Source organism: Lonchura striata, chromosome 10 (genome assembly GCF_050655825.1).
Source record: "Lonchura striata isolate lonStrDom1 chromosome 10, ASM5065582v1, whole genome shotgun sequence".
Classification (NCBI taxonomy): Eukaryota; Metazoa; Chordata; class Aves; order Passeriformes; family Estrildidae; genus Lonchura; species Lonchura striata.
Window position 1 is genome coordinate 17878979 of NC_140712.1, and position 14857 is coordinate 17893835.

Here is a 14857-nt window from a genome sequence, read left to right on the forward strand (position 1 = left end):
CATTTTTTATGCAATGTAGGTAAAAGGCTGGCTTCTCTGAATAAGTTGAAAGCCTAACTGCAGCATCTCTGCTCCTTTTTACTTGAGCTTCTGGTAGTCCCTGGTAGCATACAGACAGGAGAAAAGAAGTGTCACTTGTTGAGTGTGGATTTTCTTCCCATGTTAAAATATTACAAAGCTCTCATGCAAGATTTCACTGTGATCCCTACCTTGTCCAACACCAACGCAGCAAGAATGGCTGCAATGAGTATTAGAGGGTATAATACCAAAATAAAACATAAGGGATAGAAGCCTTCCACTGCTCCTATATTACATGCCTGACTACTTTGCTTCATTTTCTTGCCTGTCTGATGGTGCTGTGAATTTTGGGAGTCAAGAGAGTAAAGGGAAGATGCTGCTATTTGTGGTGGTGGTGGTGGGAATGAGCCTGAGCTGAGCAGGATCTGCTCCAGTACATTGTGGGTTCCTGTAGACATCAGTCTGACTGAAGGGCTCGGTGAATTTGCTCAGGTGAAGCTGCAGGAGGGCAAAAAAGATGGACAACACACTGGGCAACAGACATCACAAATATGGATTTGAAGTGAACTAACTCTTTGGGGTTGATATTTCTTCAGTCTTAGCCTGGTTATGATTTCTGCCAAGCTTGTGATGCCAGAGTATACAGGCACCACAGCTATTGCTCTCTCATGACAGCCGTAGGAGAGGACTTTTCATGACTCACCTCTGATGCAGTGTCACCTGTAGATGCTTAACCCTTTGGGATTTTCAGCCTGGCACCTCAAAGCCAGGAAAGAAAACCTGAGATGTCTTCCCTACCCTGTGATCTGCCCATAGAAACTAAGCCTGGGGATGGGACAACTGTCAGGATCGCTAGGATGGGCTGGTGGTGCTGCCATGAGCAACCAGGGGCATGTGACAAACAGCCCTCACTGCTCCCTGTTCTCTGCTGTCCCTGACGGCTGTGTGTGCTGCTTGCAGGTCCTGTGGCAGTGATCAGCGGAGAGGAGGATTCAGCCAGTCCTCTCCACCACATCAACCACGGCATCACAACGCCCTCGTCCCTGGACGCCGGCCCGGACACGGTGGTGATCGGCATGACCCGCATCCCCGTCATCGAGAACCCCCAGTACTTCCGACAAGGTCACAACTGCCACAAGCCAGACACGTGTGAGTGCCCGAGCCGGCCACTGCCCCACGGGGCTGGGGATGGGCTGGGGGGCTGGGGGAAGGAGGGCAAGGAGGAAGAGGTTAAGAGGATGAGGAAGAAGAGAAGGAGGTTTTCGAGGAGAGTGGGTCTTGGTATGGTCCAGAAACCAAAGTGAATCTCAGGTCTCAGAAATCACAACATACATGTAGATGCTTCCAGAAAAGACTTTCCACTCTCACCTTCACCCTCCCTTCACCCTCCCTCTGCCACCCACCCGTCACCTTCCCCCCTCCCCTGCCTGAAAGTGCCATTCCAAGCCGGGCTCTTCCTCATCAGCTCCAAGCATGAGGTCCCAGGTGTGAGCAGGAGCCCCCTGGGAGCGTGGGGATGGATGTGACCCCCACTTGGCTGGGGAAAGCACCTGCCTCCCCTTCCTCCTCCAGCAGTTTCCCAGTCATGGGGCTGCCTCTTTGGCTCCCCTAAGGGCCAGGGGGAAGCTCAGGATACATGGGCATAGGTGTGGCAGATACCTGGAGCTATCTTTGTCTCCAGGAATTTTAGATGCTGGATGTATTGTTTTTGTGGGCTTCTGTAAAGCTTCTGCATCTTTCCTGTATAAATTTGGGTCATGAACTGGGCTCATTAGACTAGCAGGAGGTGATCAAGTGTCCCTCTCCACTTGCTGTTTCTAAATTCTGAGCATAAAAGAAAAGTGCTGTGTAAAAGGATGCTTTTCTGGGAGTCCTGCACCACTTCCCACACGAGTGGTGGGATGCAGCCTTCCCCAGCATGCGGCTCACAGGCGGTAGCTGAGCTCTCCCAGGCCTCTTACCAGCTCTGAGGTGCAAGCTGAGCAATGCAGGAGGTTTGGGTAACATTCCTCTCTTGCTATTGCACATTCTTTTGGTGCGTCTTGCTTCCAGGTAGAACTGGAAAAATAAAAGTCCTGCAAAACAAAAGGTGAAAAGCCCTCAGCTTGGGCTGTCTCTGTGGCTCAGCCAGAAGCAGGGAGTGCTGTGCTGGTGTCATCTCTGCTCTTCCCTTGGCTGCTGCTGATGCACAGGTGCAGGAGACAGAACTCAGCCCCTGCAAGCAGGGAGAAGGCCCATCTTCCAGTCTGCAGGAAGCCATGTGGCATTGAGTGCTCAGCAGGAGCACGCTGCTCCTGGCCTCCATTCCTCCTCTGGGGCAAGGGGAGCTACAGCTGCTGCTCCCACAGAGGTATCTCTGGGGCAGTCCCCACTGTGCACCCTCGTGGGTCCTGCTGGCTTGTGCCCAAGCCCTTAGCACCGTCCTTCACTTGCCAGAGCAATGGGATGTACCCAAAGAACGTGCCTGGCTTTCCCTTTGATTTTCATTTTGATGTGCTAAATTTGGTCTGTTTGTAGAGAGGGGAGGAGGGCGGTGATTAGGCAGGAGTGGAGAAGCTGAATGTAGCATGGTTTTTCTGTGCTGTTAATTATATATTTTGCATTTCTTATAGCACCTCATCTCAAAATGATTTACAAACTCTGATGGCTTGGGAGGGAGGGCTCCCCCGCTTTACTTTTTCTTCCTTTCCCTCCTGTGCTGTCTCAAATCTCTTTAATCTGTATGCCGACCATTGCAAGATGTGGGTGCTGTTGAGGCTGTGGAGCAGCAGAGCTTAAACCTCAAAGAATTCAGTTTTGCTCTGAGCCTTTGCCCTGTGGGATTTGACAGAGCTGGGTGGGTTACAGGGGAAGTCACTCACAGCAGGATTTGACCTGAGCGTCATGGGGCTGTTTGAGCAGGATCTGAAGGGTTCACAGAGATGCTTGGGTGGCATCTGGAGGCACTTCTGTCAAGGATGCCACGGGAGGGAATGCTCCAGGTTCTCCAGGACTGCACAGCAGTGAGGTTGAAACCAAACCCCACAACACTGGTATTCCCTTTTGGGGATAATAAGAGACAAACTATAGCTGGGTGCTTGCATGTTGAAAACCCAACATTTTTTTAGATTTATTTGTCATTCATGGGGAAAAACCCAGTCTCCTCAGGTGGAGTTGAATTTGGTGCTTCTTTTGTATGTTAGTCCCCAAGCTTTAGCTTGGTCAAAACTTCTGGCTTCACTGGTGGCTTTGCTTGAGGCTGGAAAGTTTCATAATTCACCTATTAAATTAACCATGCTTTGGGGAGCTTTTGCTGTAAGGGGTTTGTTTGATCTGATGTGCTCTACTCAACATAAGCCTGTGCTGGAGAATGTTTGTTGATCCTGCTCTCCCTGTGGTTGTCATGCTGGAGGGTTTTTCCCTCCCCCTGTGCAGAGTTTGGACACAAACACTTCTGCCTTTGTTGTCACTTCTAAAGGGAACTCCTCTGGGCTGGGGAGTGCCTCTGTGCCCAGCTGAGCCTGTACAGATGCAAACTCCCCACTCCACCACCTCCCATGAGCTGCTGCCCAGCTGTGAGCCAAGGTGTTCCATGACACCCAGCATTTCTCATTTGCACTGAGCTGTTGCTAGAGCAACACCTTCAGCAAGCATTTCCCCTCTCCAACATGAAGCTTTTCTCCTTCCTTCCCCCTGCAAGCATCCCTATGCTCTTGGATGCTGCCTGGGTCGAGGACATGCCGATACCCATTGCCGTGCTGCAACGAGGGGAGCAAACTCGCTGTGCTTAATGCAGTATTAATAGTACATTGATGTGATATAGATTTCTGTCACCCTCCATACTAGCGAGCATCACTTATCACGCAGGGATGAGGGATGTTTATTCCCAGCCACTTAGCTCTGCATAATGGAATTGCAGCTGAAATATGGAGAGCAGCTCCCTGCCTGTGGAGCTGGAGGTCTCTCGCTCCCTCTGTGCTGTGCTGTCCCATGGGATCTTCTTCTTAATGTGTCCTCAAGGAGACAGAGACCTGTTTGTCACTGGGAATGTGCTGTCCTCGTGTCGATGGGATGAAGGGCACAGGAACCAGCCCTCACTTCTGGCTTTCTGGGATTTTTGCAGTTGTCTTGCCCTGTTTCTGTTACTGCCTGACTTTGTGTAGAGGGGGGACAAGCTCGACTCAGAATTCTCTTTCCCTTCCTGGGTGAGGGATTCTCAAAGAGCCATGGAAGACACCACCACCCTGTTTTCTCATGTTGAAGCATTTATTTGTGAGAAATGTTCCCCCATCACTGTGCTGTAACTCTGGGCCATGCTGGGTTTGCATCCTGTCCTTGCTTCAGCTGTCCTTAACCCTCCCTACCTGGAGGGTTAAGAAAAGAGTTTGGCAATGTGGACAGTACAACACAAGTGGATTTCAGAAGAATAGGCTAAAACTGCCTTTTTCTCCTGATCTGGTGCCACATGGAAGGGAAACCAAGTTCATATCTGTTCAGCAAAGAGCAACAGGTTGTGATGACTTTGCACCTCTATATCTGGAAATAAACAGATCAGAGGAGAAGAATAGGACTTTTGGCAAGCACAGTGGGAAGAGAAAGTGATGAGGATGAGAGTTTAGGACTACATAACATCAGCCTATGGTCAGAGATTTTGGTAATGCAAAACATGATCCAGACTACCCCCATTTGTGGCCAGAATTTGGCTGTTTGTCCTTCTGGGCAGGCCTGGCAGTAGTAGTAGCTTCTTATGTTATCTCTCTCTCTTGAAGTTCAGGATTTGATTTCCCAAAATTCAAGTTTTGTAATTATGAGTAGCTGGAGATTTCTGTGGTGAAATATTGGTAATGTTGCAGAAGAAACATTTTGGAAGGTCATTTTACTTTAATAAGAATAATTAAATAGTAATTAATTCTAAGCACAATGCATCAGATGCAGATTAGTTCTTGGATCTGATCTCTTGAGCTTTACTCAAATGCCACAGCACAATTTTGGAGTTGTTCAGCTCCCTTGTATTTCTCATCTAACAAAACAGGTCTTCTGGAGAATGACAGAAATTGGAGAAAAAAAATCCAAACCCTGATGGAGAAAATTGATCTGGGAGGCAGATCCCCACCTGCATCCCAGCAGTGGATGCTCAGTTGCAACAAGTAATGTGAAGCTGAACTTTTGGGGCAAACTCTTTGGTTTTGGGGGAGGTTTTTGCCAGCCAGGACTGGAGCTGGCTGTGTTTCCAGGACTGGCGCAGTCTGGGGACTGGGATGCGTTCTCCACACGGGTGGAGCAGCCGTCCTTTCCTAGAGTCCTAATGAGGGTTTTTTTCAACCTCATTTATTACAGGCTGCCCTGACATAATTACATATTCAAAGTTAGTAATTACACGTATTCATGCTAATTAAGTAATTAGATATAATTACACTAACTGTAAATACGTGGTAATCGGCTAAAAAGAAGTACTTCAGAAAAAAAACAAGGCAAATCACACAATAAAAGCGCCATCAGCACTCTTTCACTCAGTACCCTGTCTTTATCTTTTATTTCAGTGCAGCTTAAAAGGAACATCGTGGTCATTTCAAAAATCATATTTCTTAAACATAGATTTTCTTACCTTTGCTTTCAATAGATCTCGAAAACTAAAATGAAAAGGATATTTACCCTTAGAACTGTTAATTTTTTTTGTTTGCCTAGTGTGTTTTGTTCATCCTGGGCATGGGAAGATAAAAAGTATGCAGCATTTCTATTTTTGGTCAGTTCATGGTCCCATTTTTGCCAAAAACAGCAACAACATAAAACTGAATTCGTAACTGCTTGTAATTTTATTTGCCTAAAAAAGAAAACTGAAACAGTTGGTAGTGGAAAAAAACTTTTCCTTTTTTTTTTTTTTTCCAGGGATATGATAATTTGTCAAATATTCTTTTTATGTAATATAAATATGGAGCGCAGGGTAAAGTGACAGCAGCACTCTGCTTCCCCATGCCCAGCCTGGGGCCAGGCTCCACAGGTTTCAGTCCCTCACACAGAGCTCTGCTGTTTCTCCAAACTATTTTTTTCCCTCTTATCTCCTCTGAAATGAAGTCCCCAGTCTCTTCTCCAGCAGGATCCAGCTCCCATTACTCTTCTGAAGCAGGCACTTGTGGGTGAAGACTCTTCTGTGCTGGAGCTCTCATGGTCTTACAGTCTTGTCCTTCTCACTCAGCTCATGTGAAGTATTTTTAGGGTTTTAACAAGAGTCTGTGAGAAGCTGTTTACTCATTTATATGTGTTTTGCTGCTCTGTGCTGTGTCTCCTCACTGTTCGTAGCAAAACCTGAGCTTGTGGCTGGGGACCATGGAAGAGCCCTGACCTCAGAGCTCAGCTGCCAACAGGTGAAGGCATTGGGGGTCTCTGCAATCATCTCCTGCCTCCAAATTTCCCTCCCTTCTGGTTTGCTGTTGGCTCTCATGGGAACTGATTTGAGCTCCAAGTGCTGATGTGAACATCCTGCAAAATATTTGGATGTTGAAGAAGCCTTGTGGGCTCTGGCTGGCTCTTCCCAGAGCAGGTGTTGTAGGTATCTGAAGAAATGTGTGAGCAACCAAAATTACTGCTTCTGTCCCCCACCAGAGGAGAACTGAACTTCCCCGTGCCCAGAATCAGCTTTTCGTCTCCTTGCCCAGGCTGCAACATCTGACCAACAGGAGACATACCATGGACAGTGAGACTTGAACCAACTTTCCGAGCTCTCAGTTTTCCTGCCTGGGGCTATTTTCTGCTCTGCATCATTTCTTCTATCCCTGGAAGAGCAAGTGGAAGAAACATCCACGTTTTCCACAAGTCCAACCTACTTTTGCAGAAGTGGAGTGCCCATCCCACCTATTGCACCTGCACTTTGAGTTGCAGTCTCACACTTCAGACCTTCCTGCTGTGATGCTGCTACGGAAATGAGTTTTTTTCAGGATATCTTGGAAAGGCTGGCAAGATCCATTACCTTACCCCTCAGCCAGCTCTGGAGATGTTGTCTGCATGGTTGTACCATGAGGAAGTAAAGCAGCATGGCTCTGCCTGGTGCCTGCCTGCTTCAAGATGAGCTGCTGGAGCCAGCAGTGCAGCTCTGCTTGCTCCAGATGGGATGGGCACCTGACCTGGTTTGAGCATGAGATGGTCACCTCCTGCTGCTGTTTGGATTTTAGATCTATTCTCTGTTGCTTTAATGTGTGTTTACTGGAGATATTTGTAACAGCACCCAGGATCAAAGGGGGACCAGCAGGCTCCAGCCCTGGCATGGGGAAGTGACACTGGCAGCACAGATGAGTGATGATACATTGGTTCCTGGTGGTGAAGATCCATGAGGAAGAGAAACCCTTAAATCAAGAGCAACGTGGCTTTGGGCTTTTGATGGTGACCGGCCTGTGGAGAGACTGCTGGATATGCACATCAAGGGGTTGACAGGGAAATGTTTTCTCATACAAAACTCTGCTTTCTCCTCTGCCTAAAAGCATCCCCACTGGACTGTTTAATCCTGATATCGGTGGGGCCAGGAAGTAGGGTTGTCTCACCTGGGGAAATTTCAGGAAGGGAGCTTGTGATGTGTGAACTGTCAAGAACTTAACAAGCCAGACGAGAGGAGGTCCTGACCTGTTTTCCTACTGGATTTGGAGTGGCTCTAGTGCAGCAGGCTGCCATTTTTGCCTGGCAGCCTCATCCCTGCATCAATTGGGTTGGACCAGAGTGCCCAAGAATGCAGCATCTCATGGAGGATGTGTATGTACACCCCGACATTCCACCTTACATCCAGCCCCCTGCTCATCTCATACAGGGGCTCACACCCTCCCACTCCTCTTGCAGCATTCCCTGGCCTCCACACACACACCCCCAGTGGCCCTGTCCACTCACCCATGGTCTGGCACGAGTCCAGACTCATCGTGGCAGGGTGAGAGGAGTGGGACACAATAGGGATAAAAACAGGTTTACATTCCCTGCTACCAGCTGTGTGTCTGGGTCTTGGTGCTTCTCCCTATCCATATTGCACTTGTGGTGTTTTTAACCTGAAGGAGGTGTTTGTGCCAGAGAGAGCAGGGGTCTGTTCACCAACCAGCACTCCTCAGGGGTGTGGTTTCATCCCTGCAAGACAAGAGGTAGCAACACAGTGCTCCACCTGAGGCTATTGCAGACTCGGGCAGCTCTGGTGTCAAGAGTGTTCTCCTAATGGCTCGTGGATTGTGTGAATTTTGCTATGGATCACTGTAAAAATAGCTAGTATATGTATGTATGCATGGGCTGACTGCTGATATTGATTTCTTTTGACCCTCATTTAAACATGTCTTGTTTTTGAATGAGTTTTTTGTGGCTTATAATGTGGCTTTTGGGAAAGCGTCTGGCAGCTGGGGTACTTCAGCATTCCTATGGTAAAGAGGATGTGCCTGTGGTACCTGGCCATGGGGTACCCTTGAAGGAACCAGGAGTTCCCAGAGTTTGCAAGGACATTGTGCTGTGACTTTTTAGTCTCCACAGGCTCTTTGTCAGGTTTAAAATCTCTCTGAAGTGTGTGGGGTCTCACTGTGATCAGACAGGAGATGTCTCTCTGGTTTGGAGATTGCAGGCTCTCATTTTTTGATCATTGTCTGGTTAAATTGTGATTCTTAATTAAAAATAACTGTTATTATTTAGGAGTTGGAGTGGTTTTGCATGACCACACACACAGCAGGAACATTATTAGTGGTGCTGCCCTGTGGGACAAGAAGTATAACCCAGAATGTAGCAGAGAACCTGCACATCAGTAGAGGTTAAAAAGCCCCAAAACTTAGTGGTGCTTTTGGGCTAAACAGCCCAAAACATCCCATTCAGTCCTGAAACCTGGGGTAGGACCTATGTAAAAAAATATTCTGCCTAAAGAGTTTCTTGTGTGGAAGGAGGCTTTTGTTTCCCATCCTTGTGTCTCCCATCCTGGCTCTGAGGAGATGGGGTGGGCAGAGATGGCTCCCAGCAGCATGGGGCAGATGGAGCAGAGCACGATTGCTTCACATAAAAAAAAAAATGTAGAAATTGTCATTTTTAATTGCTGGACACTTCCAGTCCACCTCAGCATTCTGCAGTCTGTCCTGCTCTTGTTGGTGGGTGCAGAGAGGGAGTGGGTCAGTGGGATGAAGGAAGGTGCTGCTGCTCAGGGAAGCAAAACTGCTCATGTGCTCCTAAAGCCCTGAGCTGAAGCAGCTGTTTTACACCATGGCTGAGAGTAAAGCACTGCCCTTGTTGAACCAGATGTGATTTGCTGAAGTGAACATACCGATTGCAGAACCCAGTAAACCCATTTCCATTTGCAGCTGATGTAAGGTTTGTATGCAAGCATCTCGAGGTGAAAAGTACATTGGAGTCACAGCGTGTGAGGATTGCTCTCAATGCCTGGGCTTGTCTCCCATTAAAGCAGGGTTTATTGCATAATCCATTTTTAGATTCCTGCACACTCATTCCTAAACACACTGCAAGTTACCTTGTGCTGAGCCTGGCTTGAATCTGTTCAAACCCTCTCTCCCTGCCCCTCTCTGGATGCATCTCTTTAAGAGATGGGAACAAACTGAGACTCAGTGAAAGCATGAACATTTCTGTGTGTACCACACCAAGGACCAGGCTGTCCTGCTGTCTGCAGACAAGCCTGGTCAACATGGGATGCAGTACTCAAATTAAGAGATGATTTACAGTTTCATGTAGAATCAGCTTTTTCTGATGCTCATTCCAAGTTCCTTTGCTGATGCTGCAGCAGCACCTAAAGTTTTTTGTCACCACTGTGGGCCTGTAAATACATCACACCTTTCTTTCAGGCCTACTAACCTATTTTTCTTCACTGAATGAGAGCACTGAGTCTGAAGGTTGCTATACACACCTCTTTTTATATATAAATCTGATATATATGTTTGATCTATTTTAAATGCACTGGTTTATAATATATGGACATCTGTTCTTATCTTACTTGTACTTTTAACAGGTTTTACATCATCCTTCCCTATCCAACCACCATACTCCTTTTTTCCCTTTGTAAGATAAAAGGGAATTTTTTCCCCCTACAATAAAAACATCTCTTAAATTCAGGACAAGCAGTTTCTCTTGCTCCCATAAGTGTGACAGGAGACAGCTAAGTCTCCTAAGTATATATGGCAAATTGCAATTAGAAGAAAACACTGGAACAAAATTTCTTTAGTCCTTGTCTCCCTTCTCCCAGCCCTTCCCACCCCTCCACCTCCCTCTTGCAGGATTAAGCCAAGCTAATCCTCAGATGAGCAAGATCTTGGGAAAGCAAAGAGCCAAGGGAGGAGAAAGAAAAATCCTTCCCACTCAACACTAATAAGGAAATTATAGGCATCCTACATTATGAATTGGATGAATTTTTAATGGTTAGAAATGCAGCTGATTTATAATGCATCCATCCAGGACTGCAGGGCCTGTCGCCAGCTAATAAATAAATGACAGGCTCTTTGTATTAAAAGTATCAGTCATTTTATGTCTCTGTGCTGTAATTGATGAAGAGCATTGAGCAAGGGAGGTGGTGGCCGTCAGGTCCTTGGAGGAGCAAGGAAAGCAAGGAAACACAAGGGAGCAAGGACCTTGTGTTTCAAGCTATACCTGTAGGCTTGGCATACCAGAAAGCTACAGCCCAATCTTCCAAGTCTTCTCTCAGATGGGCCATGGCTCCTGCTCTATCCCATTGCTCACATTCCAGAACCAGGGAAATAAAGGGTTTGGCTGGGGCTGCATGGTTTGGAAAGGTCATTTTAAGCTTAGCTTAGGGCCCTGTTTAACATGGCTTATGCTCTAGAACAAGTTAGTTACCCTGGACAGCAGGAATGGCTCCATCTGAGGTGGCTGCCCAAAGATTCCTACATGTGGAATGAGTTAGGAAGCTTTGGGTGTGCCTCGTGTGAGACCCCTGGTGAGAGTGGGGGAGATTGTGCCTTCTGTTCTCTTGACAGTCCTGGCTATTGGCACAGGCAGGGTGAGACGAGCTCAGAGGCAGGGATCAGCATGAGTTCATGCAAATCCCAACACAAATGTTCACGCTGAGGCTGTGTTAAAAATAAATTCTGGGCAAATCCCAGAGATGGGGTGGGGTGGGACTGTTCTGCTTTTGTGCCAGATCCCAGCAGAGCCCAAATGTCAGGGGAACATTACTGAGAGCACAGCAGGCAGCTGAGTATCTGAGGCATGGGGTAGATTTTATTCTCTTCTTAATGAGGAGAAGTAACCTGGCTTGTTGTATCTCCACTCCTTCCTGGAAAGAGGCATTTCTCCTTCCAGCCCATCAAGGGGCTGTTGAGCATCTTCATCTCCATTTTATGGATGAGGAGAGGCAGCTGGAAAGACATCGATTTGCTCAAGATCATGCCAGGATGCTGACAGCTAGCAGCCTGGCCCATGTTCAGCCCACTGGACCATGTTGCATGTTTATGAGTCTCCACCTGAAGTCCTTTCACAGACAGTCTTTGGAGTCAGGAGTTTAGATGGATAAACACATCCTTGGAGCTGTCAGCTGCGTATCATGATCCCAGAAAATGGCAATTCTGAACTTTTCCTGCTCTTTTCCAGATAGCTTAGATCAAATTCTCCCTTTCCACATTCATGGGGGCCATGCTACAATCTTAATATGGTCTGCTTTGCTCTCTTGACTACTTCTGAAGAGACCTGTCCTTGCAGGTCTCATGCCACCTAGGCATGGCCTCCTGGCCAGCTTCATTGGAGTGTGCTGGAACCCGAGTGCTGGGCTCAGAGCAAGAGCAGTCATTTTCCAACTTGGCTTTAGTCCCTGGCTGCAGGAATTGGGCAGGGAGGCTGGGATATGAGCCTGGCTGCCCAAGGAAAGCACTGATCTCTAAGATGCAGACTTTCATCTTGACCTGGAGGAAGGAAACGCTTATTGCCTTATTTATTACATTTTCCCATAGCAGTGTAAATACCAGATCCATGATAGACATAATCTTATGAATAATATAGAGATTTGAACTAAGTAATTGCTGTGCTTTTTTAATACAAGGGATCTTCAGTGTCGAGTAGTATTAATGATCTGTCTTGACACGGGCTCTGCAGAGGGCAATTGCAAACCCCAGTTCCGTGAGAATTTGAGAAATTGGGGCAGAAATCCTAATGTGCTGTTCATCCCCTCTGTTCCCTGTGGGACACTTCAGAACAAGTATCCTGTCTGCTGATTTTTTCTCAGCTTTCCCTAGACCCTCTAAGGACAGGAAGGCTAAGTGGGTTTTGGGAAAACAAATCCCTTTTGTAGGCAGGCTGGGCTGGGTTGTCAGAGGAGGGAACTTTTGGAGGAAATGTAATACAAAGATCCTAGCAGCTCCCTGTGGTCACTAACAGTTCTCCAGACATTTCTAGAAGAGCAAAATGATTAGTTACAGTGAAATAGCTAAATTCAGGCGGAGGTAGTGATATTTTATGTGTCTACTGATCTGAGCCTCTGTCTCTTCTCTGTAGCTTTAATACGAAGCTCTCCTTTCCACTTGCTCTCTGAAACCCTTGTGCAGCCTTGCTGCTGTGTGCTATTAAACAGGTGGCTACGTTATTATGAGAAATTCTCTATAAAGTCCACTCTTTAATGCTTTAGAATCTTTGGGGATGAATTTAAGATATGACGAACTATGGTGATTGAACACCTTTTTCGCAATGACATTGCTGTGGGGGAAAGGATAAGGGGATAGCAATCACAGGATGTGGTGTGAGTCACTTTGTGCCTTGCATCACTGGTGGCAGGGAGCTGGTAGCCCCACTGGCTGGTCCTTCTTGCTCCCTGCTGTAGAGGTGTTGGTGTTAAAGCTGCAGAGCTCCAAGGCCTCTTTAAATAAATGGAACTGTCTGAGAAGGCTATGAATGCCTTTTCAATTTCTTTTTTTCCCCCCAAAACATAGCACCTCAAGTCTGAGTCAGGCTGTTAACCTTTTTCATTTCTCTCTTTCTAGCCACATCCTGCTTTAAGGTTGTTTCTCATCTTTGTTCCACCATCACCCTTTTAACAGGAATAAGGGCAGGTGAGACCAGTGGACTCCATAACCCATGTTCTCACCTTGTCAGTCTGGGAGGAGCAGGTCTTGCTGACCTCTGTGGGCTGTGTAGAGCAGGGACCGTGGGCTCAGGTGTTTCTTTGATACAGGAATGGTAGCTCATTAACACTCTGTGTCCCGCAGATAACTTTTATTGATCATCAGCTGCTTAATCAAAAACTCTATCACAGTTTGTTTCGATTATTTTTTCCATCTCTTCATCTCTGGAGAATTGGCTTAGCTGAAGTTAATGTACTCATTATGCACTTGGGAAACCACTGCTACAGTGGTTTGTAAATCAAGTCTATGTAAATCAGGAGTTTAGGAAGGTTTGTGTCCTCCTTCCCACGTCTAGCAGGATGAATACACTGGGTGCATACTCCTCTGCCTGATGGGTGAAACAGGCATGAAGGGAGTTTGGCTGAACTGGGTTTTGGCCAGCCTAGAGTGGCAGAACTCTCCCCCCAGGCTGCACAGAGCCCAGGCTCCAGATCTACAAGCCCACAGTCCTGATACAGTGAGGGACAGCCCTGCTGCTGTACCTGGTCCTGTATCTAAACAGATCTGAGCACCCTGAAATCAGCACCCTCGGGTGTGTTGTTCTTGGGCCACAGCTGGAAACTCTGTGAACAGTGGCCTTACTCTCTTGAAAACTGTCAGAGCTCTGGGGAAGGGGGTGAGAGGAAGTTGTGCAGTAAGTGGCAAAAATATTTCCCAACTTCTACCATGTCTTTAATGACCAGCCCTGAGAACTGTCTGGCCAATTTGACTGGGAACACAAGAAAGACTTGGGAGAGAAGCCCCAAGACAGGAGTGCTTCTTCTTGTGCCACTCCAAACTTATTTCTTACTCTAGTTATGATGGATGTCCTGATATTATTAATTTTCCTTTTGTGCTTAATGTTTACTGCATAAAATCATTCTCCTTGATCCTATACCCTATCAGGGCTACATGCTCCATGCTGGCTATGGTGTTGCAATGTCCTAATTTGATTGCAGAGGGTCGTGTCCTGTATAATGTTGTCTCATTTTCTCAGTAGTCGATGAAAACTCAATTTTATTTTCTTTGAAAAGAAGGGAAGAGGAGGCAGGAGCCCAGAATCCACAGCTGAGCCTATACCTGCAGCACTTACCTTGTTGCTCGGCTGTAATGGCTCAGGTAGTTCAGCTTGGACGGGACCTACAGGCTTGTTATATTTATTTATTTTCCTGATGGTGCTGAAGGAGAGAAAGGATAGAAGCTACAGCAGAGAAGAGCCCTCATTTATAGGTGCTGGCACCACTGATTAGCCTCAAGGAGTCATTAATCCAACTCTCTTGATGGAGCTTATCTCAGAAGGGGAGGGTTAGCTGTGTCTCCCTGTGGGCCCTGGGTGAGTGCTCAGCTTTCTCCTGTTGTCTCCAATTAGATGCTCTGTCCCTTGTACCACTGAGTTTCACCTCCCTCAAAGACCCTTCACCTGCCTTCCGCCTCTGTAATTTACGAGTGGCTCAGAGGGGAGAAGGAGGGTCTGGTCTCAATTTGTCTGGCTCATTTGCATGTGAAATGAGCACGTCCCTTCAGCAGGGCTGCCAGCAGTCTCCTGGCCCCGCTGCTCTCATTCAGCACGGCTCTGACAGCTCCAAGGCTGTGGCTCGGTGAGCGGTGGCAGGGCTTGCTCATACACTGGAAGTGTCACTGTGTTTTTGCAGAGCTCGTCCAGAAAATGGTGTTTTTCAGCTGCTCATAAAGGAGGTGTCAGCCTGGGATTTGGTCTGTGGAAAAAGAGCCTGCTTTTGCAAGCTGCAGAGAGCACAAGCTCTCAGCTCTGGCTCCAGGGCCATCCCTGCTGGCTGGGATTGCTGCTGGGG

At 47.3% G+C, this 14857-nt stretch overlaps 1 protein-coding gene across 2 annotated transcripts in view; it reads left to right on the plus strand.

The window, feature by feature from the left end:
* The window catches only part of NTRK3 (neurotrophic receptor tyrosine kinase 3), a 202119-nt gene that overhangs the window by 112394 nt on the left and 74868 nt on the right, over positions 1–14857 (plus strand). For both annotated transcript variants that reach the window (XM_021530339.4, XM_021530338.4), the window contains exon 12: positions 979–1167. In XM_021530339.4, the coding sequence (XP_021386014.1) occupies positions 979–1167 (189 nt within the window). The remainder of the gene's footprint in view (positions 1–978; positions 1168–14857) is intronic.